This window comes from Carlito syrichta, unplaced genomic scaffold (genome assembly GCF_000164805.1).
Source record: "Carlito syrichta isolate Samal-C Ts95f unplaced genomic scaffold, Tarsius_syrichta-2.0.1 Scaffold309719, whole genome shotgun sequence".
In the NCBI taxonomy this organism is placed as follows: domain Eukaryota; kingdom Metazoa; phylum Chordata; class Mammalia; order Primates; family Tarsiidae; genus Carlito; species Carlito syrichta.
In genome coordinates, this window is record NW_007253815.1 from 319,748 (window position 1) to 345,723 (window position 25,976).

A 25,976-nucleotide genomic window follows, 5' to 3' on the forward strand; every position below is an offset into this window, starting at 1 on the left:
AAGACGTGGGTCACGCAAAGTGAGCAACTGATCCGGAAGCAAAAGGCAGCAGGGCGGAGAAGAGGGCGGAAAGGAGGGCGCGCGTCCGGGTCGGCCCGGAGTGGGCGGGGCGGGGCGGAGCCGGGCATGATAACTGCTCGGACGCCGCCGGGGCTGGGTCGGAGCGTGGCGGAGAAGCGGGTGTCGCCCGCGCAGCTGCCCCCCCTGACTGTTCCGAGTGGCCCCCGCGAGCTCCGCTTCAGCCATGATGATCCACGGCTTCCAGAGCAGTCACCAAGACTTCTCCTTCGGGCCCTGGAAACTGACGGCGTCCAAGACCCATATCATGAAGTCAGCGGATGTGGAGAAGTGAGGCTGCGGGGCTGCGGGGCTGGACGCGGGCTGGGGGCTGGGCGAAGCCGGGCAGCCCACCCTTCCTCCCCGGGTCAGGGGCTCGGCCCCTCTGATTGACAGCTCGATGGGTGATCGTCCCGGCGCCTCCGCATCGTTGGTTGGGGTTGCCAGGCGCTGCCTTGGCGAAACTGTCACTCCACCTGGGTCGAGTGGGCACGACTCTTCTGTTCTGGTGTACTTGCCCCTCACCAAGCGTCTCTTCCCGCCCCAGCCCGCGTTGCCTCTTTCTGGGTGGCTGTGGCCTGTTTTCTTGGGGATTGGTGACGGAGATGGCATATATGCTTAGATTTTAGCATGCCCGGTGCTGGGGCGGGCACTGGAGGTACCGAAGCATGGAAGACACCCTGCGCTGCAGTTGACAGTCGTGTGAGGGAGGCAGTTGTGCCACAGTGAGAATAACTGTAGGGAAGGTGTGTACACAGAGGGATTCGGGGTCTTTTAGGGAGACAAAGTGTCCGGGAAGTTGGGGTGCTTGAATGGAATCTGAGTAAAACCGGGGGATGGTGTAGGGGCGTGTGTAAAGCCAGCAGGCCAGGGAGGGTGAACTGTGATGATGCCCGAACTGAATCTTGTCGAAGCTGGGGGCGGGGGGTCAGGAGTGAGAGCTACCACACGTTTGAAGACACGTTTCCCTGTGATTGGAGCGTGAGGTACCAGAAGGGGAGTTGTGAGAAATGAGAGATAGGCCCCAAGGGAGTCGAGACACTGAGGGAGCTCTTACGTCGGGCTAAGGAGTTTTGAATGGTATCTGACAACCCTGGGTGTAATTTTACCCAAAGGAGCTGCACTATTAGCTGTACGCTCTGAAAGATTTCTTTGGAGGCCATGTGGAGGGTGGATTTGGAGGCTGCAGGGCCGGCCAGGACACCTGCTAGAAGGAGAGAGAGGAGAGGTTTTAGATTGAATCCCCAGGTTTGATGGCCAGTTGATGGGAGGAGACGTAAACAAGGAAGAATGGCAAGATTTCTGGCTTGGGCTGCTGCATGTACAGCATGGCCGTTGAACAAGGTGAACAGCACAGGAGGAGGAGGAGTTTGGGGGCCAGGTTTTGGGTAGAGGATGAGTTGAGGTTTGTTGAAATGTGAGGTTGGAGTGGGTCATAAAGAGGAGATGTTCATCAGGCATTTGTGTATATTTTTCTCAAAACAGATAGCAGCTGTGTATTTAGGGAATGAGTTAAGATCATCTAGAAGTCATCCAAAAGAAAAGGTCATGAAATAGAATCCTAGAGAACGTTTCTGTTGTAAGATTCAGGCGTTGCCAGGGAAGAGAGGGAGTCCTGAAAGGACATTTAGCTTCCTAGTTTAAGAAAATAAATTGTAACATTCTTGCAGGCTCATTGAAAAAAATTAAGAAAATACAGAAAAGAAAAAAAATTTCCCTTCATCCTAACACAGATTGAGTTTTCCTTTCCAAATACTTTCCGTTACATATTGCATGATATATAATTATACTGCATATAAAGCAGTCAGCTTCAAATTGGGATATTCATATAACTCACCTGCGACTCTCCAAGAGATGATGTATGCATGGAGAGTTTCAAGGGAATCCAATTCCAGATCTGTAATCTCCTTATGTATTTCTTCTGGAGTAGATCTGCCTGAGTGTACATAGTCCTTTCTCCATATGATGAAAGGAAGGCTCACCCTCACGCATCCTAAATTTTTCTGAGATGCATTGCCTTAGGGTGTAAAAACTTCTAAGGTGCTAAATAAATTGGTTAGGTAAAATATTGGATTAAAGAAGCTTTCTTTAATGAATATTTAAGGCATTTTTGAAAACATAGGGGCTTTCTGCCTTTCTGCTTTATAACTGGTTATACCTATTTGCTAAATATAAAGCTTGATATTAAAAATGAGACAAGCTGGGCTCGGTGGCTTAGCCTGTCATCCCAGCGCTTTGGGAGGCTGAGGTGAGTGGATTGCCTGAGCCCGCGGGTTCGGGACCCACCTGGGCAACTTGGTGACACCTCATCACTACAATAAATAAAAAATTAGCCAGGCGTGGTAGCTACTTGGAAGGCAGAGGCAGAAGGATCGCCAGAGCCCAGCAGGTCGAGGCTGCAGTGGCCGGGAGCGGCCACTGCACTCCAGTCAGGGTGACAGAGTGATACTCCAACTCAAAAAAAAAAAGAGAGAGACATTTTGGCCTGTGTCTAAGAAACTTTGAATTTAGAGCATTTGAAGCAATGTAAGCTAGTAACTGATTCTTTTGCATATGTAACTGGAATATTTTATAGGATTACTAGATTTTTCCAGATATATTGGATAAAACCCACAGAGTCACATTTTATATTTGCTATGCCTTATTCAGTAAAATAGCTAAAACTTATTTATTGAATCTAATTAATCTTTATCTTATTTGATATTTTTAGTTTATAGTATTTTCTATCTCTTAATGACAAAGAATAAATTTTACTTAAATTTATGATGAAAAGTTAACATTATTAGGTATCATCCTAAAGTTGCGCAACTCAAAAAGTTAGATAATTGGGATGTACACACATAAATACACATACAGATGCAATAAATATACAGCGTGTGTCCAGTTTTTTCCTTACTGTTATAAGCATTTCCCATACGATTGTATTCTCCCTTTAAACATTTTTAATGGTTCCGTAATACATCATATAGATATACTTTGGTTACATAATCATTTTTTCTTTATAATTGGTTATTCAGAATATTTCTCTTTCAGTATTAAAATTAAGGCTATTATAACTACTTATTTTTTCCTGTATTTGGGATTATTCTTTAGTATTACTATCCCGAGGCTGATGTTTTGAGTCAAAGAGTCTACATTGTATTAAATTCTTGATATTTTTTGCTTGACTGTTGCCCCAGGGTGGAATGTAAATTGACCCAATCCTTCTGGAAATCCATCTGAGCAAGCACTTGTTTCTCTTATTAGTGTCAGTTGCATTTGCTTTTTAAATCCCTACCTTTTGAAACTTACGACAAGTTGAGAATTTTGCTAGAAAAATTATTTTCCTGTAAGTGACAGGATCTTTCATTGCTATCTTTTCTTCATAGCTAACATTAATATAGTTGTCATATAAGAAGAAAATGTTCACCAGAAATGTGGCGCTTGCAGACACATGGAACTATGGGCATTGTTATCCCCTGGGCAGTCATAATGTAATTAAGACCATCTTGTCTTGAAAGTAATTGGCCTTTAGTGATCCAGAAGTGAGATAGATGTTCCTAATAAGGACCGGTATTTTTACATCTCAAACCTAAATTGTTTAATCTGGTTATGGAGAAGTTTTTACTTGTTTGTTTTTAATGTATATTCAAAGACCTGTTTATGATGTGCAATTGGAAATTGATTTAAAACAACTAGAAAGAGGATAATTGTGGACTTGGGATATGCATGGATCCGTCATTGACTTTATGTATGACTGTGCCTTTAATATAGTATTATTTTACTTTACCTAACAACTGTAGCTATATAGCTACTCAAAACTCCAGAAATGGCAACATAGTTAGACCTCATCTCTACAAAAAATAAAAAATTAGCCAGGCATGGTGGCTCATGCCTGAAGTCCCAGCTACTTGGGAGACTGCAGTGGAAGGATTGTTTGAGTACAGAGGTCGAGGCTCTGGTGAGCTGGGATCATACCACTGCACTCCAGCCTGGGTGACAGGAAAAAAGGAAAGAAAGCTAAGGGAGCTGTTATAGAGCGCTTGCACTAATCTTGTGCTTTAAGAGCATTTTTAAATTTTTGACTCGATTGCACTTTGTAATTATATGGAAAATGTAAGGGAAAAAAAGTTCCCTGTGGTCTCTTTGCCCTAATAAATGGCTTATTGTATTTCATATTCCCTTTTTTCCATTATGTAGTATAAAGAAGTGTGCTTGTTTGAGTTTTCAACCTATAATGGATTCAAAACCAAATGAGAAGGGATGAGAATTCTTCTGGGGCAGATAACTGTTTAGGAGCAGTTAAGAGGCATACACACTCAATTGAACTTAAGGACGTTGTCTTACATGACTGTGAAATATGATGATCTCTGATCATCAAACAAAGGCAAAGTAAAATTTTTTATTTTTTAAGACCCAAAGTCAGCAATTCAAATTGGATAATTTAAAAGCAGCCATATCACAATCTATATCTATAGTTATATAAATGTAACTGTTTATTTGCAAAATTCCCAAAAGGAAAAATTTTTATCACTACCAACAACCTTCCATTCAGATGAGGAAACTAAACACAACCTGGTGTCTTTAATTAGCCAAGCAAGACTTAGTAACATTTTAAAAGATTCCTGTAGCAAGTCATTCTTTTACAAAAAGTTGAAATCTTGGTGCTATATTGCTTAAACGGTCATGATTTATGGAATGTTTAAGACTTGGCTAAAGGAAACCTAATCACATGGTATAGGTATGGGCAGTTGAGGCATAAATGGATGAACAAACTTTTATAATCTATGCTCTTGACCTGCATGTTTTCTTTTTTTTTTTAAACCCCAATTTATTTCTTGCATAACAGCTCAATCGTTTCAGTATTTGGGCTACTGGTTCATCAGAAAACAGGAAAACCAATAACTTTGTAGTAATCAGAATGTTATCCAAGTGTATATTTATTATAAATAGTTGTGAACAGCGGCCAATAAATTATATTCCTTTAAAAAAAACACAGAAAGTCTATAAAACATTTTGAAAAGTTTTCAAAATAAAATGAATTTGGTACATAAAGTAACTGGGAAACATACTTGCATGGAATCTCTGTTAGTTATTCTGTCAGATTGCCAGGTGTGGTGATGCATGCCTATAGTCTCAGCTACTCGGGAGGCTGAGACAGGAGGATCACCTGAGCCCAGGAGGTTGAGGCGGCCGTGAGCTGTGATGGTGCCACTGCTCTCCAGCCTGGGCGACAGAGTGGGACCCCGACTTAAAAAAATAAAATAAAATAAATCATATGTTGTTTAACTCATTCAGTAATATGTGAAGACTTCTATTGGAATGAAAAGGAAACAAAAGTGCCAGCAGTGATATAGAATTACCTCATCTGACTTTTGCTTATATCTAGGTTAGCTGATGAGTTGCATATGCCGTCTCTCCCTGAAATGATGTTTGGAGACAATGTTTTAAGAATCCAACATGGCTCTGGCTTTGGGATTGAGTTCAATGCTACAGATGCATTAAGATGTGTAAATAACTACCAGGGAGTGCTTAAAGTAGCCTGTGCTGAAGAATGGCAGGAAAGCAGGTAAGAATCTGGCCGGTTATGGATTAACCAAAAAAGAAAAGAATTGAAATATTCAATAATGACATATATGTGTGTTTTATTAGAATAAAGGGCTGGGATTATTTTTGAACTTTATAGTTGTATCTGTCTATAATTCATGTTTCTCTGCCATAAAATGGAGGTTAATTACTCCACCACTTGAATTTTTGTTGAATTAAATTGAATTATGATTGAGTTGAGCTATGTAGAGTTTACTCTTTCAAGCCTGTGTTCCTTAGTGAAGAGGCAAGTATGCTGATTTTACTTAATGTTTCTGTTTTTGTAAGAAAAATATTTATTTACTATTTGAGAAGCATTGAAATTAAGAAAAAAATGTACTCTTTGATAATCAAATCAGAATTATTTACTTTGTGCCTGTTATGTACTAGGTACCTTGGAGGTACCATAGATTTAAGGAAGATACAAAGATGTGTAAGCCTTTAAACCATGTCCTCAGGCAGTGTACAGACTAATTGGAAAGACTACATCAGCACATGACAAGTTAAATAACAATAGATGTGTAGAAAAACTGTAAGAAAAACCCTGTACTAGTGAATTATGACAAATATATGTATTTTGTAGAATATTTTATTTGTTGAAAGAATATAATTTGATGTGATATAAGAATACAGATAATCTGCATTCTGCATCACTGAATTTGATTCTTCTCATTTTGGTATTTGAGGACGGAGGGTGAACACTCCAAAGAGGTTGTTAAACCATATGACTGGACCTATACCACAGATTATAAGGGAACGTTACTTGGAGATTCTCTTAAGTTAAAGGTAAGTCTTACCTTTTGCTTTTATGAGTTATCTTGGACAGTCTCAGCGCAAGAACTTTCTAGTAATATGTTATTTTTTGCCACACTTTCATTGTCCTTATTTTCTGTCATGGCAGGCTTCAAAACCTAATGTGAGGGGATTTTGGTTGTTGATTTGTCAGCAAAAAATAAAATAACTCCAGAGTGGAACAATATTTATTTTTGAAAGTGTGGTTGGTAACAATGACAAACTGCCTTAGTATTATTATTACCACTATCAAGAAACATTAGGTTGTGTTTCTGTCGTTGGTAATTTATTAGGTAATTTAGAACCTGCTAGCTAGCATCTTACAAATTTACAGATGAACAAATATGTGGACAAATAGAACTTTTGGTCAGATATCATAGGTTTGTGTCTTGCCTGCGCTGAGTATGAAACTGGTATGATTTTAGGTAAGTTACTTAGTTTGAGTCTCATTTTTATCAGTATATTGGATACACAGAAATACCCGCCTCAGTAAAGTTTTGATATAAAATGATTTATGGGGAAGTTCTCAGTAAATTCTAAAGCTCTTTATTAGTGTTAAGTTGCATCTGTGTAAGCCCTGCTTTAGAAGAGATATCCTTCACAGTAAGTGACACTAGGAAAGTGAAATTGGTAGGTCTAATATTGGGAACTTAACTGTATTTTTAATTCCCACAGTATGACAGAAATGAAGCAAATTCGGTTTAGGTTGCATGTCTTTAAATATCACAGACTATTATAAAAAAAATTCTTTCTTTCTTTCTTGTTTTGAGTTGGGGTCTCATTCTGTTGTCTAGGCTTGGATGCGGTGGCACAATCCCTGCTCATCACAGCCTCAATCTTCTGGGCTCAGGAGATTATTCCTCCACAGCCCTCTGAGTAGTTGGGACTACAGGTGCACACCACCATTACTGGCTAATTTTTAAAAGTTTTTGTGGCGATGGCATCTTGCTAGGTTGCCCAGGCTGGTCTCGAACTTCTGAGCTAAAGTAATTCTCCTGCCTTAGCTCCCCGAAGTGCTGAGATAATAGACATAAGCCACCATGCCCAGCCATTAGAATGAAATTATTTCAGTATAAACTATATCAAAAGTAACTGTTGGAGGCTGGGCATGGTGGCTCACACTTGTAATCCCAACACTTTGTGATTTATAGGTGGTGCTTAGGCAGAAATAGTAAGAAGATAGAGTTGTGTATGAGCTCATCTCTGCAGAAATTTTTGGAGTCTTGGAAAGGTGGAATTCATAGCAAGAACCCAATACTTATCTTCAGTTTCTGCTATTTCTACATTCTAAGCTTTAACTATTTTTCTGTGCTTCAAAAAGAAACAAAGTTTTTTTGGGAACATGTATTTATTTATTCATTCATTCAACAGATACTTTTTGAGCTCTTACTGCTTGCCAGGCACTAATCCTGAGAGCCATGTATACAGCAGAAAACAGACAAAAATTCCATTTTTTAGAGTCTAATGGGAGAGCAGAGTAATTTCAATCTCTTATAATACTTCATAGATTATTCTACTCTCTTGTGATTGAAAAACTTTGCAGAGAGCATAAGCCATTTAATACTTCATTGTCTATTGACTCTGGATTATGATGTTTAGGCTCTTAATATGCCTCTTTATTTTTGTTTGAATGCTAGGATGATGTTGCTTTCCTCCAGAGAGGATTTTGCTTATATCTGACAGGTACTTGAAGGCAGTCATAGTCAACACAGAGGTCTACAGACTTTTTCTGTGAAGGATCAGACAGTAAATATTTTAAACTTTGTGGGCCATAGAGTCTCTTTTACAGCTACTCAGCTCTGCTGCTGGAGTCTAAACCACTCATAGACAGTACATAAGTGAATAGCACAGCTATGTCTTAATGAAGTTTTATTTATGGGTATTGATATTTGAATTTCATATAATTTTTGTGTGTCATGAAATATTTTTCTTTTGATTTTTTTTCTCTAGTCATTTACAGTATATAAAAACCATTAAAAATTTTTTTTTGTTTTAAAGATGTGGGATATAATTCAGGGTTATGTATACAAATGTTCATTATGCAGGTACCCTTATTAATGAGGCCATGCCCCCCCACCCCCGCCCCGGGCAGAATTCCACTACTGACAGTCCTTTTCTTACAGTGTTATGATAATTGTTCAAGATTTGAGAAGAATGCTGCTGGTAATTTAATGGGTATTGCTTTAAATCTGTAGATTGCCTTGGGTAGAATGGCCATCTTAACAACGTTGATTCTTCCAATCCATAAACATGAAATATTTCTCCATTTGTTTGTGTCATCTTTGATTTCTTTGAGCAGTGTTTTGTAGTTTTCATTGTAGAGGTCTTTCATGTCTCTGGTTAGGAAGATGCAAAGGTATTTCATTTTTTTTGTGTGTGGCTATTGTGAATGGGATTGTGCTTTTTTTGGGTGGCTGTTTGTTTATTGTTGATGTATAGAAATGCGACTGTCTTTTGCACATTTATTTTATGCCCTGAGACTTTGCCAAAGTCTTTATCAGTATAAGGAGGTTTTTAACAGATTCTCTTGGGTTTTCGAGATATAGAATCATGTCATCTTTAAAGAGGGATAACTTAACTTCCTCTTTTTCTGTTTGGATACCCATGATTTCTTTCTCTTGTGTGATTGCTCTAGCTAGGAATTCCAATACTATGTTGAACAGTAGGGGTAAGAGTGGCATCCTTGTCTTGCTTCAGTTTTCAGAGGAAGATTCCAATTTCTGTCTGTTTAGCAGTATGTTGGCTGTGGGCTCTTACTGTCTTGAGGTATGTTCCATCTATGTCTAGATGTTCGAGGGTTTTTATCAAGAAGGGGTGCTGGATTTTTTTCCATGTCTAATGATATGATCATGTGGTTTTGTCTTTACATCTATTGATGTATTTAATTATGTTCATGGTCTTGTGGATGTTTGACCATCCTGCATCCTGGGGATGAAGCCTACTTGGTCATGGTGAATGTTTTCAGAGATATTTTGTTGGATCTGGTTTGCTAGAATCTTGTTGAGAATTGTAGCATCTATGTTCATTAAGGATATGGCCTGTGGTTTCTTTCTTTGTTGGATCTTTCCCCGGTTTGGGTATCAATGTAATGTTAGCTTCATAAAATGATTTGGGGAGAGTTTCATCTTTCTCAATTGCCTGGAATTCTTTCAACAGGATTGGTATCAGCTCCTCCTTGTATGTTTTGTAGAATTCTGCTGGAAAGCCATCTGGTCCAGGGTTTTTTTTGTAGGTAGTTTTCTTACAACACAGTTGATTTCCTGGGTTGTTATTGGTCTATTTAGGGTCTTGATTTCTACTTGTTTCAACCTGGGGGAGGTTGTGTGATGTTAGAAAATTCTCCATTTCGTTTAGGTTTTCGAGTTTGTTTCCATGCGGGTATACATAGTAATCTCAGATAATCTTTTGTATTTCTTCAGGGTCAATTGTGACTTGATCTTTTGCACTTCTGATTGTGTTTATTTTGACCTTTTTCTCGGCCAGTCTATCTAGGGGTCCATCAATCCTTTTATTCCTTTTAAAGAATCAGCTTTTATTTTGTTGATTTTTTTGTGTTATCTTTTTGTCTTCTATGTCCTGAATTTGGGCTTTTATTATGGTGATCTGGATTCTTCTGCTGAAGTTAGGGTTTTGGTGGTTTTGCTTTCCCAGCTCCGTTAGGTGATTTGTTAGTCTGTAAACTTGTGATCTTTCCATTTTCTTCATGTGTGTTCATAGAGATATGAATTATAGATATGAATTCCCCTCTTAGTACTGTTTTCATGGCATCCCAGAGATTTTGGTAAGATGTTTCTTTGTTTTTATTTGTTTCCAGGTATCTTTTAATTTCCAGGTATCTTAATTTCCATGTTGACCCAGGAGTTGTTTAGCATCATGGTGTTTAGTGTTCATGCCTTTGTGGGTTTGGGGGGAACTTTGTTGGTGTTGATATTTATTTTTATTCCACTATGGTCTGAGAAGGTACATGACAGAATTTCAATCTTATGAAATTTGTTTATGCTTGATTTATGGCCAAGGATGTGGTCAATCTTAAGAGTACATTCCATGTGGTGATGAGTAGAATGTATATTCTGTGGTTGTTGGGTGGAGTGTTCTGTAGGTATCAATTAAGTTCATTTGGTTAAGCATCATGTTGAGGTTCTGGATTTCCTTGTTGACTGTTTGTCTTGATGATCTGTCTAGGGTTGTTAGTGGGGTGTTTAAATCCTCAGCTATGATAGGTTAGAGTTAATATCTTTTTTTAGTTTACCTAGCAGCTGCTTTATGAAAGTTGGTGCTCCTATGTTGGGTGCATATATGTTTAGAATGGATATTTCTTGTTGGATTGAATCTTTTATCATTAAGTAGTGACCTTCCGTATCTTTTTAAATTTTTTATAGCTTAAAGGGTATTTTGTCTGATATTAAGATCACAACTCCTGCTTTCTTTTGTGTTCCATTTGCCTGAAACTTTGTTTTCTATCCTCTTACATTGAGTCTGTGAGTGTCCTTTCTGATGAGATGAGTCTCTTGGAGACAATATATCATAGCCTCATGATATTTTATCCAAATTGCCATTCTATGTCTTTCTTTTCAGTGGTGCAATTAGTTCATTTACGTTCAGGCTAATTATTGAGATGTGAGAGTTTATCCCTGTCATGAGGTTCTAACAGAGTTTGTTGTTGTTACTGCTGTTTGTTTATTTGTCTGTTGTCTTCTTTTGATTTTTGGGTTGATTCATGTGTGTTTTCAATCTTTTTCCTGCATTCTTGTGAAGGACATTGTTTTTCTTTTTTTCCTTTCTTCTGTTTTTAATACTTTCTTTTTTTTTTTTTTTTTTTTTGAGTTGGAGTCTCACTCTATCACCCAGACTGGAGTGCAGTGGCCGCTCCCGGCCACCACAGCCTCAACCTGCTGGGCTCCGGCGATCCTTCCACCTCCGCCTTCCAAGTAGCTGGAACTACAGGCGCACACTACCACGCCCAGCTAATTTGTGATTTATTGTAGAGATGAGGTCTCACCAAGTTGCCCAGGCAGGTCTCGAACCCACTGGCTCAAGCAATGCACTCACCTCGGCCTCCCAAAGCATGGGATTACAGGCTGAGCCACCGAGCCTGGCCCAATACTTTCTTAAGTGTTTCCACTTTCTACTACTAATGTCTACCAATGATACCTAAATTTAGACCTGTGTGCTCTGGCTATATAGAAAAAATGGGTAGGAAAAACTAGTTTCTTGTGTTTATGTAGCTCCTTAAAAATTTTTTTTAAATGTATTTCTCCTTACATTTTTTTCTTTCAGGTTGTATCTACAACAGATCATATAGATACAGAAAAATTGAAAGCCAGAGAACAGATTAAGTTTTTTGAAGAAGTTCTCCTATTTGAGGATGAACTTCATGATCATGGAGTTTCAAGCTTGAGTGTCAAAATTGTAAGTATTATGATTTTTGTTTAAAATTAATGTCTTTCTTCCATTCTTTTTTATTTTTTTGAATTGGAGTCTCATTCTGTCTCCCAGTCTGGAGTGCAGTGGCACGCTCATCTTCTGGACTCAAGCAATCCTCCACCTCAGCTTTTCAAGTAGTTGGAACTACAGTTGCATGCCATCACACCTGGCTAATTTTTTTTATCTGTTGTAGAGACAAGGTCTCGCCAAGTTGTCCAGGCTGGTCTTGAACCCCCAGACTCAGGCAGTCCTCTTGTCTCCACTCCCAAATTGTTGGGATTATAGGTGTGAGCCATTGTGTCTGGCCTTTCTTCCATTCTTAACATTATAGCAATTATAGCAGAAATATGAGACTCACTTTGAATCACACTGAGTTTTAACGTGTTATCACATACAGTTCCTCTTGGATCTAGAGTACATCTTATTGAATACCCTTTATAAAATTTCTACCTCTTAGTATTTAAGTTTAGCAAAGGACTTTTTAAAAACATAAATCTTTACTTTGGCAGAGCATTTTTAAATAGACCCCTGGTTACTTTATTATTTATTTGCTTAATATTTAATCTTTTTTTTTTTTTTTTGAATTGGAGTCTTACTCTGGCGCCCAGACTGGAGTGCAGTGGCATGCTCATGGCCACCCCAGCGTCAACCTGCTGGGCTCCGGCAATCCTTTCGCCTCAGCCTTCCAAGTAGCCGGAACTACAGGCGCACGCTACCATGCCTGGCTAATTTTTTATTTGCTGAAGAGACAAGGTCTCACCAAGTTGCCCAGGCTGGTCTCACACCTGCAGGCTCAGGCAGTCCACTTGCCTTGGCCTCCCAAAGTACTGGGGTTACAGGCTGAGCCACTGAGCCCAGGCCCATATTTGCTTATTATTTAATCTTGCATGAAGACTATGGCTTAATGTTCATATTTTGTATTAAAAATGATGTTGGTAGGATCTACAGCTAGCAAGGTGGATGTCATTTTAAAAAATGAACCATGCGTTAGGATTTCAGTGCCTCATTAAACTACCATTTCAGTTTTCAGCATAGGAGTAGAAAACAGAAATGGGAAGTATAAATTTCCTTCTCCTTATGTATTGTTTCCTGGCAGTGGAAGACAAAAATACTTTCACTAACAGTGTTACTGGTGGAGCATACTTAAAGAGCATATTAGGCCACTAGCAGTTAATTTGTATTTGTTTACTACTAGGCTATCATTGGGTTTCTAATATTCCCCCAAAAAACTCATCTGACACTTTTTACTGTATGCCTTATTCTTTAAGACCTAGCTAAAATATTACCTCCTCTCTAAGGCCTTTCACATTGCCCCTAGGCAGAGTTAAGTAGTCCTTTTCCATACTACTGTAATAAGTACAAAAAAAATCTCAATTATGGTACTTATCATGAAGTCTGTCAAAGTCTTCACAGCATCAAGCATGTGTTTGTGTGTTGTGATTTAAAGAATGAAAACAACATAAAAGCAGAACAAATTTGTTTTAAAGTCACATTTTTCTATAGAATCATAGGATTTTAGAATTGTAGTAAATTTTTAGAGAATCATTTACTCCAGCCTCCGTATTTTATAGACAAGTCCAAAAAGATTAGTTTACCTAAGATCTTGAAACGAATTATTTGCAAGGTTTTTGTTGTACCATCTAATATAAATCAGCATTCTAGCATTAGGTAGTTGTTTTCATAGCACCTTACTCCCTTACTCACTAACAACTCTCTGAATTTACCTTTCTTCATCTAGATGTATTCACTCTCTAATTCATTCAGTCATGTACCTTTCTACCTGTCTGCCACCTACTACATTGACTATGTTGATATTCTTTATGCATTTGCATGTCTGGGTGTGCATCTGTATCCATGGGGGTGGACATATATCTATGATGTACCTGAGTGGGTAGGTATGTGGGGAACACATGTTTTTTGTGGAGGAAGGAGTTGCCCGAGAGGATATGGGCATAAATGTATTATGTGTGTACCAGAGTAAATAACCTCAAGTGCTCTGTCTTCTCACCTTGTGTAAGTGTAAGTTATGTAACAGGATTGTTTTTGTAAGACTCCCTGGAAGAATTTCATTAGAATATTGTCCTTGTCTGGGTTGGTTCCTTTCTAACAATGTAACGAATGTTACTGTAAATAAAGTAAATGACAGTTTCTGGCTTAGGGGCAATGGGGCATGGACAAATGAAGTTTCCTTCACTTCTGTGGAAGCGAAGACTAGCTTGGCAAATAAGGATGTAGATGAGAAACCAGGCATGTGGCATTTGGGAAACTAAGGAAGTCATACTTTTCAAGAAGGAAGGCATCAAGATCAGTGTCATGTTGAGAGAGGTCTTGTAAGCTTAGAACAGAACTAAAAACTTTGTGCTAGCAGTTAGGATAGTGTTGCTCACTTTGGCAAGAACAGTTTAAGTTACATGATTAGGGAGTAAACGAAAAACGTAGAGGTGGAGGTAGAGTGTAGATGTAGGCCAAACTTCCAGAAAATTTAAGAGTGCAGAGAAGAAACAGACATAGCTAAGAGAGAACATGAGGTTGACAGAGGTGTGTGTATTTTAGTTTTTTAAATACAGAGAAAATTAGCCTGTTTAGATGCTTACAGGATGTAGCCACTTACGAAGAGGGGAGAAGGTGGATAGAGTGAGGTTTCTGAGGATAAGGAATAGAGAAGGAAGAGGAAGGCATTGAGCCTTTGTTATCTGTGAGATGCCATGCTAGAATTGGCCTACATCGTCTCGCTTAATCCTAAGGAAATTGCTATGCAGTGAATACTTCATATCCCTGTTTTACAGATAAGAAAGTGGAGGGACAGAGATATTAAGTAACTTGTCCAAGATCAATCACACAGTGAGTCAATTTGACTCTCTGTTCTTGCTCATAGTCCATTAGGATCTAGATGTAGGTAGAAGGATTAGCCTTTGGCAGAGAAGAGAGATCTGCTTCTTCCATGATGATAGGAGGGAAGGGGAATGGGATGTGGGTAAGTCTGTCTCTACTTCAGTGATTCTCAAACCTGGAGTTTATCTAAATTACATAGGGAGATTCGAGATTTAGTTCTTTTTGAACACTGTTGGGCAAGGAATATTTATTTGAATATACATAGCACACTTGCAGTATGTTGTTGAATGGAAAGATGGATAGACAAATGTGAGAATGAAGGGAGTAAGTCAGGGAGTTAGTCCCTGATCTGAGATTTAGGTGTACAGATTTCTCCAGCCAGAGGAGAGAAGGGTCTGGTGGTAGAGCAAGGTGATTACTGTTGCATTTTCTGAGTTAGCAGTTGTGAGAATTGATGAGTTCAAGCTGTCATATTACCTACTGCTAGAGAATGAAGTGTGATCATCATTTCCAAAGCCCTCACTAGGTATGTTCCACTTAAAGCTCACCTAAGAAGGTCATTTTATTGACATTTTCCCCTTAGAGCTTTCCCAGATTTGAAATCTACATGTCCCCAATTGGTATCAAGTAAAATTTGTACCCATCAGAAATTATGTTTAGTTTAACAGAGCTTTCTAAAGAACTATATATTTTTAGGGATGACCTTATATCTTTCCTTACTGCTAGGCGTGTTACTAGGTATGGAATATGTGAAAATTCGTTTTTTTTCTTATTTATCACAGGTGGGTTCCCCCTGTTTATATCATCTCACTTTCAGAATGTTCTTAGACTCATTGGAAGTGGCAGTAGTAGTAGTGTTCATTGCTTTTACTTGATGTTTTAACTTTGGCAAGAAAACTGCTAAAGGTTTTTAATTGTTTTAGAATTTCAAGACTGTTTGCTTATGAGTGTTTATTTCTTGGTGTTCATAGTAATTATAAAACACTCAGAAAAGTGCAGCTGAAAGAATGAAAGCTGCTTATATGACAAACTAATTTATTTCAGATTACTGATATTATTGGATAGAGCCTTTTAATTTACTCTTAATGTATTTTGCTGTTTCAGAGTTTTGAAGCATTTTCCCCACCTTGTTTTCAATTCTGCACCTAGGCAAGTTTCTCTTTACAAAAAAAAGTCCTTGTTTCCTTGTAGTACAGCTTCCCAGGGAAAAGAGTAGATTTAGAGCTCTGTACACAATGAGATCTGGATGTTTCGGATTTGCTTCATTGAGTTTATTGTGAGTTTTGATAACTTTATATGTGAATGGCATTCCCTCTATCTAATTAAAAGATATTTGCTTGAGAAATTCTTGTATTTCTAAATTAGCTTCAATATTTGTTTTTAGGTTGGAATTTTGTGTCCCTAACATTCTACTCTCCTTGGCCGGGCTTATGACTTGTGCAGCTTCTCTAATAATAGAGATCTAAAGAGAATATATCCTCATGCTAATATATTAGATTTTAACTTTCAAAGGAAATAAATACTGGCAGTGCTGTGGTGTTCTGTCAGGGATGTTACAGTAAATGGTTAGTACCATCCGAGCAGAGTCAGGGTGAAAATTGTCCACCTTCTGCTTGCATGTTTTACCTAGGTATCAAATCTACAGAACAGGAACATCTTCTTCATCTCTGGGACAAGGAATTCTGCCATGTCTGTGCAGTGGTAGCTAATGTTAGAAACACAGTCCTATTTAATTGTCACATTTTACAGAGAGACAGTGCCTCAGAGATTTGTTTCTTCCTTCCCCTCTTTATGTGGATGAAGAGGGAGACCTTGGGTGGTTTAGTCACTTTTGCTGTGAGTAAGAGGTTCTCAACCTTATACCCATTAGCTCATTTTTTTTTTAGTAAATACTTTAAGCTGAAGTATTAATTTATAGATATTACTACCCTGAAGTGAAATTCATAGATAAGTTGACTACCTACTTTGCAGTGAATCAAGATAATATCTTAATGATAAAATAAAAGGGAAATGAGAGGAAATGGATTTAGAATAAAATGTATTTCAATGTGTAGATCCATAAAATGACTGTATTAAAGATATAATGAAGTAGTTAGGTACTTATATTTGCATATTGAGCCATTTTGAATACAATAGCTACAACTGTAGGCTGATAGAGATGTCATATGTCAGTTAGTGACTCAAATAACACAATTTTCCAAAATGGTGACAACTCTTAGTGACGTTCTGAATAAAACACAATAGAATCTTTCTTTGATTTACGAGATAGTTGCCTTCCTGGATAGTTGGGTGAATTTCTAATTTCTGTGTAAAATGGAATTGGGCTCTTTTCACCTGCATGAATGCCAGGTGAGAGATTGGAAGTTTTGTGTGATGCAGGACTGGACTTTGTTGTGTAGGAGTGTCATGTGTATCCCAGATCTACCATTTCTGGTTGTTACTTACTAAATGTTAATATTGGTTGCTTATTGTTGTGACAACAAAAAATACAATCACAGATTCCCAGACATCCTTTAGGAGATAGGTACTGCCCTAAAATATACAATGTGCTAGTGGCAGAAATGACACTAGGACTCTGGCCTCTTGATTCCTGCTCTCCCCACTCTGCCCTGCTGAATGATGGCTCAACTTGCTGCCTGTGTTATACCTGGTGTGACTGTTAACAACTAATTATGAAAATTTGAAGAAATGTTATGAATCAGCCTTTTCCATCATTTATAAAAAGCTGTCTATAATAATGTCAAGTAATAATGATGGCATCCCAATTTGTTGTAACGTATCAAGCTGTCATAAGTCAGGTTTCTTTCTCTAGCCTTCCTTTATTATACGTCTTGCTTTTAAGTCTGTTGCGGATAACCCCATCAGAATGCAGTTTGACTTGGAGCCTTTTCTCTTGCAAAGATGGCTATTTTATTCAGCTAATGATAAAGGAGCTCTTGCAGTGTACTGGATACTTTTCTAGGCAATGGGATATGGCGATGGACAAAGCAGACATTTCCACTGTCATGAAGCTTACTCAAGTGGGAAGAAATAGGCATTAGGCAGGTAAACACATGAATGAATAGAGTTACACGTCTGTTGATCTGTGATGGGGTGCTGTGAGAGAATGACAAGGGGAAAGTACCATGATGTAAGTGGTAAGAAAGGCCTCCTGTGGAAGTGACAGTTTACACTGATCTGAAGGACAAGTGAGATTAACCAGGGTAATACTCGAGGTAGGAGTACTGATGTGTAAATTTCCTGAGGCAGGAAAGTGCTTAGCCTGCAGCTGGTGACTTTCTAAGCAGTAAGCCACTGTTGTTACTGGCTTATCCTGCGATTTCTTCTTTCTTTATTAATGTCCCCCTGTGCTACAGGCACTTCCCTGAATATGTCTTACATTTCATGCTTCTGTACTTTTTGTGCATGCTGCTCCCCTTTCCAGAATTCTCCTTCCCGTCCCTAGCTGTTCTTTCCATGGTCAGCCCAAGCATTGCCTTCCTGCCTTTCTCCAGCAGACATCGGTCCTTCTTCCTCTGAGTGCTTGTTGAGCCTTGTACATGCCTGTGTTATAGCAGCTGCCACATCAGTTTGACTGTTTCCCTGGTTGATAAACTTTTCGAGTATTGGGATTCTATTTTTCCGTTTATATAAATCCAAGACCTACTATATAGTAAAAACTTGGCACTTAGAACAATACTTATTGTAAATAACCATGCATATTCATTCCAACGATCTAAATGCCATCCAACTGCTCCCTTCCTGCCCCCAGGCCCCACCTTCTTACTCTGTCTCCTGATAATGCCTTTCTTTAGTAGTTATACTGAGAAAGCACAGGAATTTGTCGATGTGCCACAAATGAAAGGTATTAAGAACATGTGCTAGACATATCTTTAGCAGTATTACGTAGTGCCTAATTGGTTACACTGAATTAAAGCGTTCTGTTTAAGGTCTTTTGCCTTTATTTTATGTAAAGTGAATAAAAGTGAGTAATGACAAACAACTAGGTTGTTTTCGTTTATTTTGGTGTTGGTGTTGACATAGTGAGCATTATAATTCTCATGTTACTTGGGTATCTTTTAAACTTCAATATTTTTTGAACTAGAAAAATATTTTGTCATTGTAGAAAACAAACTATGATGTTAGTTTGCACAAAGTTTTGAAGCTAGTTAGAACTAGGACAAAGAACCTCTAGTTCAGAGATTTTTATATACTGCTATTCAGTCCTTTTCCAATGCTATTTTTAAAAATAATTTTTCCTTTTAGCAAAGTAATATAATATTTAATTTTTATTAAAATATTTGTGTCTTTTTTTTCCCCAGAGAGTAATGCCTTCTAGCTTTTTCCTGCTGTTGCGGTTTTTCTTGAGAATTGATGGGGTGCTTATCAGAATGAATGACACGAGACTTTACCATGAGGTATCTCTTCTCATTTAGTGAATACATTAATTGATACTGTTTATGTTACTTCACTGGCAGTCTGAGAATCTGAAGTTAAATAATCTATTATATGGCAGTCCTCCTTAAATCTTTAAGTTTAGGTGTTTCAAATTCACTGTTGACCTTACGCCTTTTATTGAAACAATAGATCTTCTTTTTTAAAAGTTCTGGTAGCTGAAAATGTTTTCTAAAAGACACTTCTTAGTGGGGAAGGAACATTTTAAAAGAAATTTGTATGTACTTAATCTGTGTTTAAGAAAACTGTCCTTTAACCTTTACTTTTGTTTATTACATGTGCTGTTTATATATAATGTCCTGATGTTAGAAATACCAATTACATGGCCTCCTGAAATTTGGATTACATAATTATTTTGATAGTTGTTTTAAAGTTTGAAAGCTCTGCGTTCCATCTGAAGGAGGTGTTAATGTACAGGGTTTTTTTTTTTTTATGTTAAAAAAGGTAAAGGACTTAATTTCTGAGTGAAATTTTTTTTTTTTTTGAGTTGCCGTCTCACTCTGTGGCCCAGGCTGGAGTGCAGTGCATGATCACAGCTCACCGCACCTCCAGCTCCTGGGCTCCAGCAATCTTCCTGCCTCAGCTTCCCAAGTAGCTGGGACTATACTACAGCACATCACACCTGGCTAATTATTTTATTTTTTGTAGAGATGAAGTCTCACTGTGTTGCCTAGGGTAGTCTCTAACTCCTGAACTCAAGCAATCCTCCCACTTTGGCCTCCCAAAGTTCTGGGATTACAGGTGTGAACCACCTATGCCTGGCCCTGAATGAATTTTTAACTTCAGATTTGTGATCATGTAGAATGGAGAATTAGAGAAGGGATCACCAGTATTAGGTATGATAGTCATGGTAATGGTTAACTCTAATAGCAATCCTATGAGATCAGTGTTGCTATTATCGCTTTTTTATACTGAGGAAACTAATGCAAAGAAGAATTAGGTAAATTGTCCAAATTATGCAGCTAGTAGGTAGCAGAACTGGAATTTGAACCCGGTAGGATAGGATTGGGTTGGGGTTTTCCCAGATCTTTACTAAGGGATTTTTTTTTCTTGAAATAACACAGTAAATAAGATTTTTTTAAAAAATGTTTTTCTTAAAAAAAAAAGAGAGAGCCGGGCTCGGTGGCTCAGCCTGTATTCCCGCGCCTTTGGGAGGCTGAGGTGAGTGAATTGCCTGAGCCCACGGGTTCGAGACCCGCCTGGGCAGCGAGACCTCATCTCTACAATAAATCAAAAAATCAGCTGGGTGTGGTGGCGCATGCCTATAATTCCAGCTACTTGGCTGCTGTACCGTACATCCGCCTTGAACCCGCGGGCTCCCAAAGGCCCGGGATTACAGGCTGAGCCACCGAGCCCGGCTTCAAAAGATTATTTTATATAGTAGTCTACAAATATTCAGGCAACTGCCCAGAGTTGTATGTACATGAATGTTCACAACAATGTTGTTTATGATAGCAAAAAGGAAGGAAGGAAGGCACTTAATGCCCATTAAATGAGTATTGATTAAATTGTTAACTTTAATATCCATATAATTGAAAAATAAGCAATTGTTAAAATTGATGGCAGAGAATTATATTTAACTAATTTAGAAAGATATCCATCTCAGTGTTGAATTTTGAAAAGTGAGTGTGGGTTGGGCACAGTGGCTCACACCCGTAATCCCAGCATTGGGACGACGAGGCAGGAGGATTGCTTGAGGCCAGCAGTTGAAGACTGGGAGTTGGAGATCAGTACAGATATTGAGACCTCCAGCTCTACTAAACACACACACAATAAAAATTTTTTAACCAAGAAGAAAATTGTAATAAATTACCGTTCCAAAACCTAACTTTAAAAATCTTAAGTGGGAAGAACTAAATTACAAACAAGGTGATTTTAAGTAAGCAAGTTGGCAGGAGTTTTGTGGCAATGGGAAAGAATAAAAAATTTTAAGCATTTTTTTTGGAACAGAAAAGTAGCCATAGTTATGTAGGTAAATAACAATACAGCATAAGGAAAAGATGTAATTCCAAACTTTGTCATCAAAATCTCTTTCTTGTTTACATACACATCCTTTCAAAGTAAGCCTTTGCCTATGTTTCTCTTACATGGTAATTATTAAATCTGTTTACAATGTGCATCCAGTATTACTATAAAATATAGGAACTGGAAATAATAATTTAGAATTCTCGGTGAGAGCTAAATAGGAGTTATCTCAGTGTAGAACAAGGTGTTTATGTCAGACTTCATGCTTCATACAACCTGCTCTAAAATGTAGGCAGTCTGTTTAATAGAAAAGATTTGTAACTCAGTATAGTTAAATTTATTACTCTTTTTTATTTTTAAATAAAGGCTGACAAGACCTACATGTTACGAGAATATACTTCACGAGAAAGCACAATTGCTAATTTAATGGTAAGTATTTAAATTTCAGTTTTTAGAAGTTGAATTTTAATGTTTCATTTAAGTATGGTATCCCTGTAACCCCAACTACCCAAATGTTTATATCCCTAGACCCATTCATTCACCTAATGGGCCTCTATAGGATATATTCTTTTTTAAAATTTAATTTAAAATTTAAAAATTAAATTTAGGCCAGGAGTGATGGCTCAAGCCTGTAATCCCAGCACTTTGGGAGGCCAAGGCAAAGGATTGCTTGAGCCCAGTGGTTGAGACCAGCCTGGGCAACTTGGCGAGACCTCGTCTCTACAATAAATCAAAAAATTAGCCAGGCATCATGGTACATGCCTGTAGTTCCAGCTACTTGGAAGACTGAGGCAGAAGGATTGCCTGAGCCCAGCAGGTAGAGGCTGCTGTGGCCATGAGGCTGTATTCCAACCTGGGCAACAGAGTGAAACTCCAACTCAAAAAAAAAAAAAATTATTATTTCTCCAAGAAGAATCTATAGGATAAGTTCTACTGGAGCATAACTTTTCTGAGCTTACCTTACCTACAAAAACATTTAGAGTTGCTGGGTACTTTAGCCATCATTCAATCTAATTTCCACATTTTGCTCTGGAGAAATTGAAACCCAAAGGGGTGATGGAGCTCGTTGATGATGACAACAATTGGGTTTCCAAATTTCCACTTACTACTCTGCCAGCCTGTCATTTCTTTCTACACAATCTCCTTTCCCCCCCTAAAATGTGATGATTCAATATCATGACTTGTTTGTTTGGCATAATTTCCCTTTATTTATTTGCTCTCCTGGGACTTGTGAAAGGACTTCCTTAGAACTTAGGATTCTATAATTGTTGCTTAAAAAGTGATACCTTCCTATAAACTTGATATTGTTTTCACCCTTGATATTTATTTCTGTCTGGGTATAGAGTATACATGGTTTAGAAAAGTTATGTAGATTCTGTCATAGAATACATACTGGTTTCTAATTCAGGACTAGTGTTTTTTTGGTGGGGGCAGTTGAGTTGGAGTCTCACTGGCTTTAGTGCAGTGGCACGCTCACAGACACCGCAGTGTCAACCTGCTGGACTCGAGGGATCCTTCTGCCTCAGCCTTCCAAGTAGCCAGAAATGTATGTGTGCGCTGCCACACCCGGCTAATTTTTTGTAGAGATGAGGTCTTGCCAAGTTGCCCAGGCTATTCTCAAACCTGAAGACTCAGGCAATCCCCTTGTCTTGGCCTCCCAAAGTGCTGGGATTACAGGCTTGAGCCACTGTGCCCAGCTGAAGACTAGTGTTTTTAAGTTACAAGAGCAACAGGGATAGGGAGTTGGGTTGAGATGTATTAAATTCTTAGGATATTTATGGGAGCATTATAAATTAAATAACTTTGTGGTGTTTGATGAAATCATCCAGTAACAAAGTTGAATGATTCATTAACAAAAAATACCTGTTATTTTTTGGTGATTCTTATATGCATATTTGCACCTGATTTTGAAATTGGCATGCTTTGTAAATGCTTGCGCCAAAACGTTTTCAAAGGGAGGGGGAGGGAAGGGGCAAGGATTGAAAAACTGCCTCTTGGGTACCATGCTCACTGTGTGCCTGATGGGTTCAGTAGAAGCCTAAACCTCACCATCACACAGTGTACCCATGTTGCAAACCTGCACATGTACCCCTTGAATCCAAAGTTAAAAATTACAAAAGCATTTTCAAGAAGTGTCAATACAATAACTGAGTATATGCTAATATGATTTATATATTTCCTAGCATGTTTCACCTTCCCTCTTCACGGAACCTAATGAAATATCCCAGTATTTACCAATAAAGGAAGCAGTTTGTGAGAAGCTAATATTTCCAGAAAGAATTGATCCTGACCCAGCAGACTCACAAGGAAGTACACCTGTGGAATAGAATGTGATACAACATATACTCACTGTGGAATCTGACTGGACACCTTGGCTATTTATAGGGGGATATTTTTATTATGAAAATTAATTGCCTTGTTTATGTGCAGATTTTCTGTAGCCTTAAAGGATTAAAAAAAATAAAGGATTATTGCAGGCAGGTTCCACTCAACTGCTCTTTGTACAGTCTGTCTTCAAATTCATATTCCAGATTTACATTTGCTGGAGTTAAATTTGGATTTCTAAATTGTCACAAAATGGGACCTGAGCTGTAGTGATGTCTGTGTCTCATGAATAGTGAGCAAGCACAACCTGCGTTCATCATGAAACAGTGTCTTCTGCCATGAGGAGGCTAATTTAAACCAGAGAATCTCAGTGTCTTGTGACTTTCGTAGGATCCTGATCATGCATGTCGATGTACTGGCTGTTCACTTTGGGCTTTCCGGTATTTATTTACATTTCTGGAGAGTTGTCACTTGCCACATAGGAAATTATTCTCATAATTTAGTGATCTTCACCCATAAGATTTTAAAAATATATTTCCCCCAATTTTAAATTGGCTATGAAATTTAAAGAAAGTTTTAGACATAGAACCAGAACCAAAAATGCCCGGGTTTTGGAGAACTTATGCTGTCATGTACATGGAAACATGAGCATGCTTACTGCTGATAGGTAGGATAGCAGAGCTGCCTTTCCTCCGTCACTAGGTGCTTTTTCTTATGTGTGGTTCTCCTTGTACTGATATTGTTTGTTTCCTTCTTCCTTGCAATCTCAGAGTGAATAAATCCCTTAAATTTGGAACTGGCCCTAAAAAGCACAAAGGGCTTATTAGGGACCGTTTTTAGCAAAGCAACAAGATTAATTTTCTGCTTAAGATATTTGTGGAATAGGTGTGGAAGAGGAGGGGGCATATTTAAATTACAAAAGCCAGTTTTTCTATTTTACAATTCATGTTTGTAACATTACAAGGGATCTAGTAAAATGTAATTAATTAGCACAGGGCCCAGGTAGTGTAGAAAGTACACTTCAAATCTATTTGGTTATTTTGATGATGACCCCTTAAACATTTTCTTTTCTGCTTTTCTAAATAGTCTTCATAAAGCAGACAGTGATTATAAAGCACCAAATAAGGGATTATTTGGATTGGATTTTTAAAACTAATTTTTTGAAGGTCAGAAGGTGAGAAAAAATCCCTGCTTATGTTCTGATTTGAAGTAACTGTATTACTGAAGTAACATATTTCCACTTGGTAGATAGATCATTAAGAAAGAAAGAATTGAACGTGTTAGCAAAGTTCTTCAGGTATTAGCCTGAAGATAAATTTTAGTTAAACAGATACACTTGGATATTCACCATTGCTCAAACTTGTGTGTTATCGTGAGCCAACAGGCAGGACGTGTTTATTATGTGCATTTGGTCACGAATGGTTTTGGTATTTGTCTGCCTTCTGTATCACCTCCAAGGTATAGGAAATTAGGGTTTTGTTGACTTTAAGAAAACAAGTGGTATGTTCACTGTGTATTCAGTATACCTGTATTTAATGTTTTCTTATAGAACAGAAAAGTGAGTGTGTGTATATAATATATACACACACACTGTACTCAGCTGTTTGTTTTACTTGCCATGCAGATTTGAACCGAGCAAACTATTCATGCAAATTATAAGAAATGAAAAATGTATGACTATTCATTAGTTGGAGCTTCTGGGCAACATCGTGTGTGTGTGTGTGTGTGTGTGTGTGTGTGTGTGTGTGTGTGTGTGTGTGTGTGTGTGTACACATACTTTTTTTTTAACTTGTTGATTCAATGTCTTGGTCCCTGAGTAGTGCTAGATTACTTATTTTGAGAACTCATTGTTAAAAATCATAGGGAATTAAAAGAATTGGCCCTTACCCCCCCCCCCCCCTTATTTTAGATGATAAGAGGTGGGTAGAATGAGTGTACTTCTGAAAATTGTATTAGTTTATTCCTGTGGGGAATACCAGGAAAATGTGTATTTGCCCATTGCTAAATATGACATGCCATTTTATATTTATTTGTCCCAAGTGTCTTTTTTGTAAGAAGAGAATAAACAATAAGGAATTACTGATGCGTTTTGCTGTTTCATTTATTTCGATTTTTCTTACAGCTTAATTAAAGAATGCTTTGGGCTATATTTTCTTATTTGTGCTTTATGTTTGAACTCAGACAACATTGTAGATAGATTCTCCAGGGAGATTATGAATGAAAACCTAACTCCACTTACCTTTGTGCTCTTGGCTCTCCTCTCCCTCTGTCCCTTAGTACTTCTGTGGATGTTTTAATTAACTGGTATTTTCAGTATCTTGGGTTAATGTTTTTTGTTTTTAAAAATATAAATCCCTGTCATATGTATCATTCCATTTCATTTTGAGTACTGTGTGTTTAATATGGTGCTAGGTATAATGAATTACAACAAGGAAGGGTTGTAGTTTATGTTTTCATGGAGTTACAAATTTTGATAGGTGCAGTGATCCAAATGTTAATGACTTAAGAGAATATCAGAAAATCAACTTAAGTAGAGGCAGTCAGAGTTCTGCTACTAGAGAGGATACAGAAAGCCTCAGGAG

General features: G+C 38.1%; 1 protein-coding gene across 2 annotated transcripts; it reads left to right on the forward strand.

Moving 5' to 3' along the window:
* TIPRL (TOR signaling pathway regulator) lies at window positions 1-25,478 on the forward strand. 2 transcript variants are annotated; one of them, XM_008067598.2, is made up of 7 exons: window positions 1-348; window positions 5,426-5,605; window positions 6,309-6,408; window positions 11,692-11,823; window positions 18,972-19,067; window positions 21,436-21,498; window positions 23,253-25,478. In XM_008067598.2, exons 1-7 carry the CDS (start codon window positions 245-247, stop codon window positions 23,394-23,396), a joined length of 819 nt encoding a protein of 272 aa, XP_008065789.1. In that variant the 5' UTR covers window positions 1-244; the 3' UTR covers window positions 23,397-25,478. The 2 variants fall into 2 exon arrangements, with proteins under 2 accessions (XP_008065789.1, XP_008065790.1); XM_008067599.2 differs by lacking the exon at window positions 11,692-11,823 and having other exon boundaries at window positions 53-348.
* The last annotated feature ends 498 nt before the right edge of the window (window positions 25,479-25,976 follow it).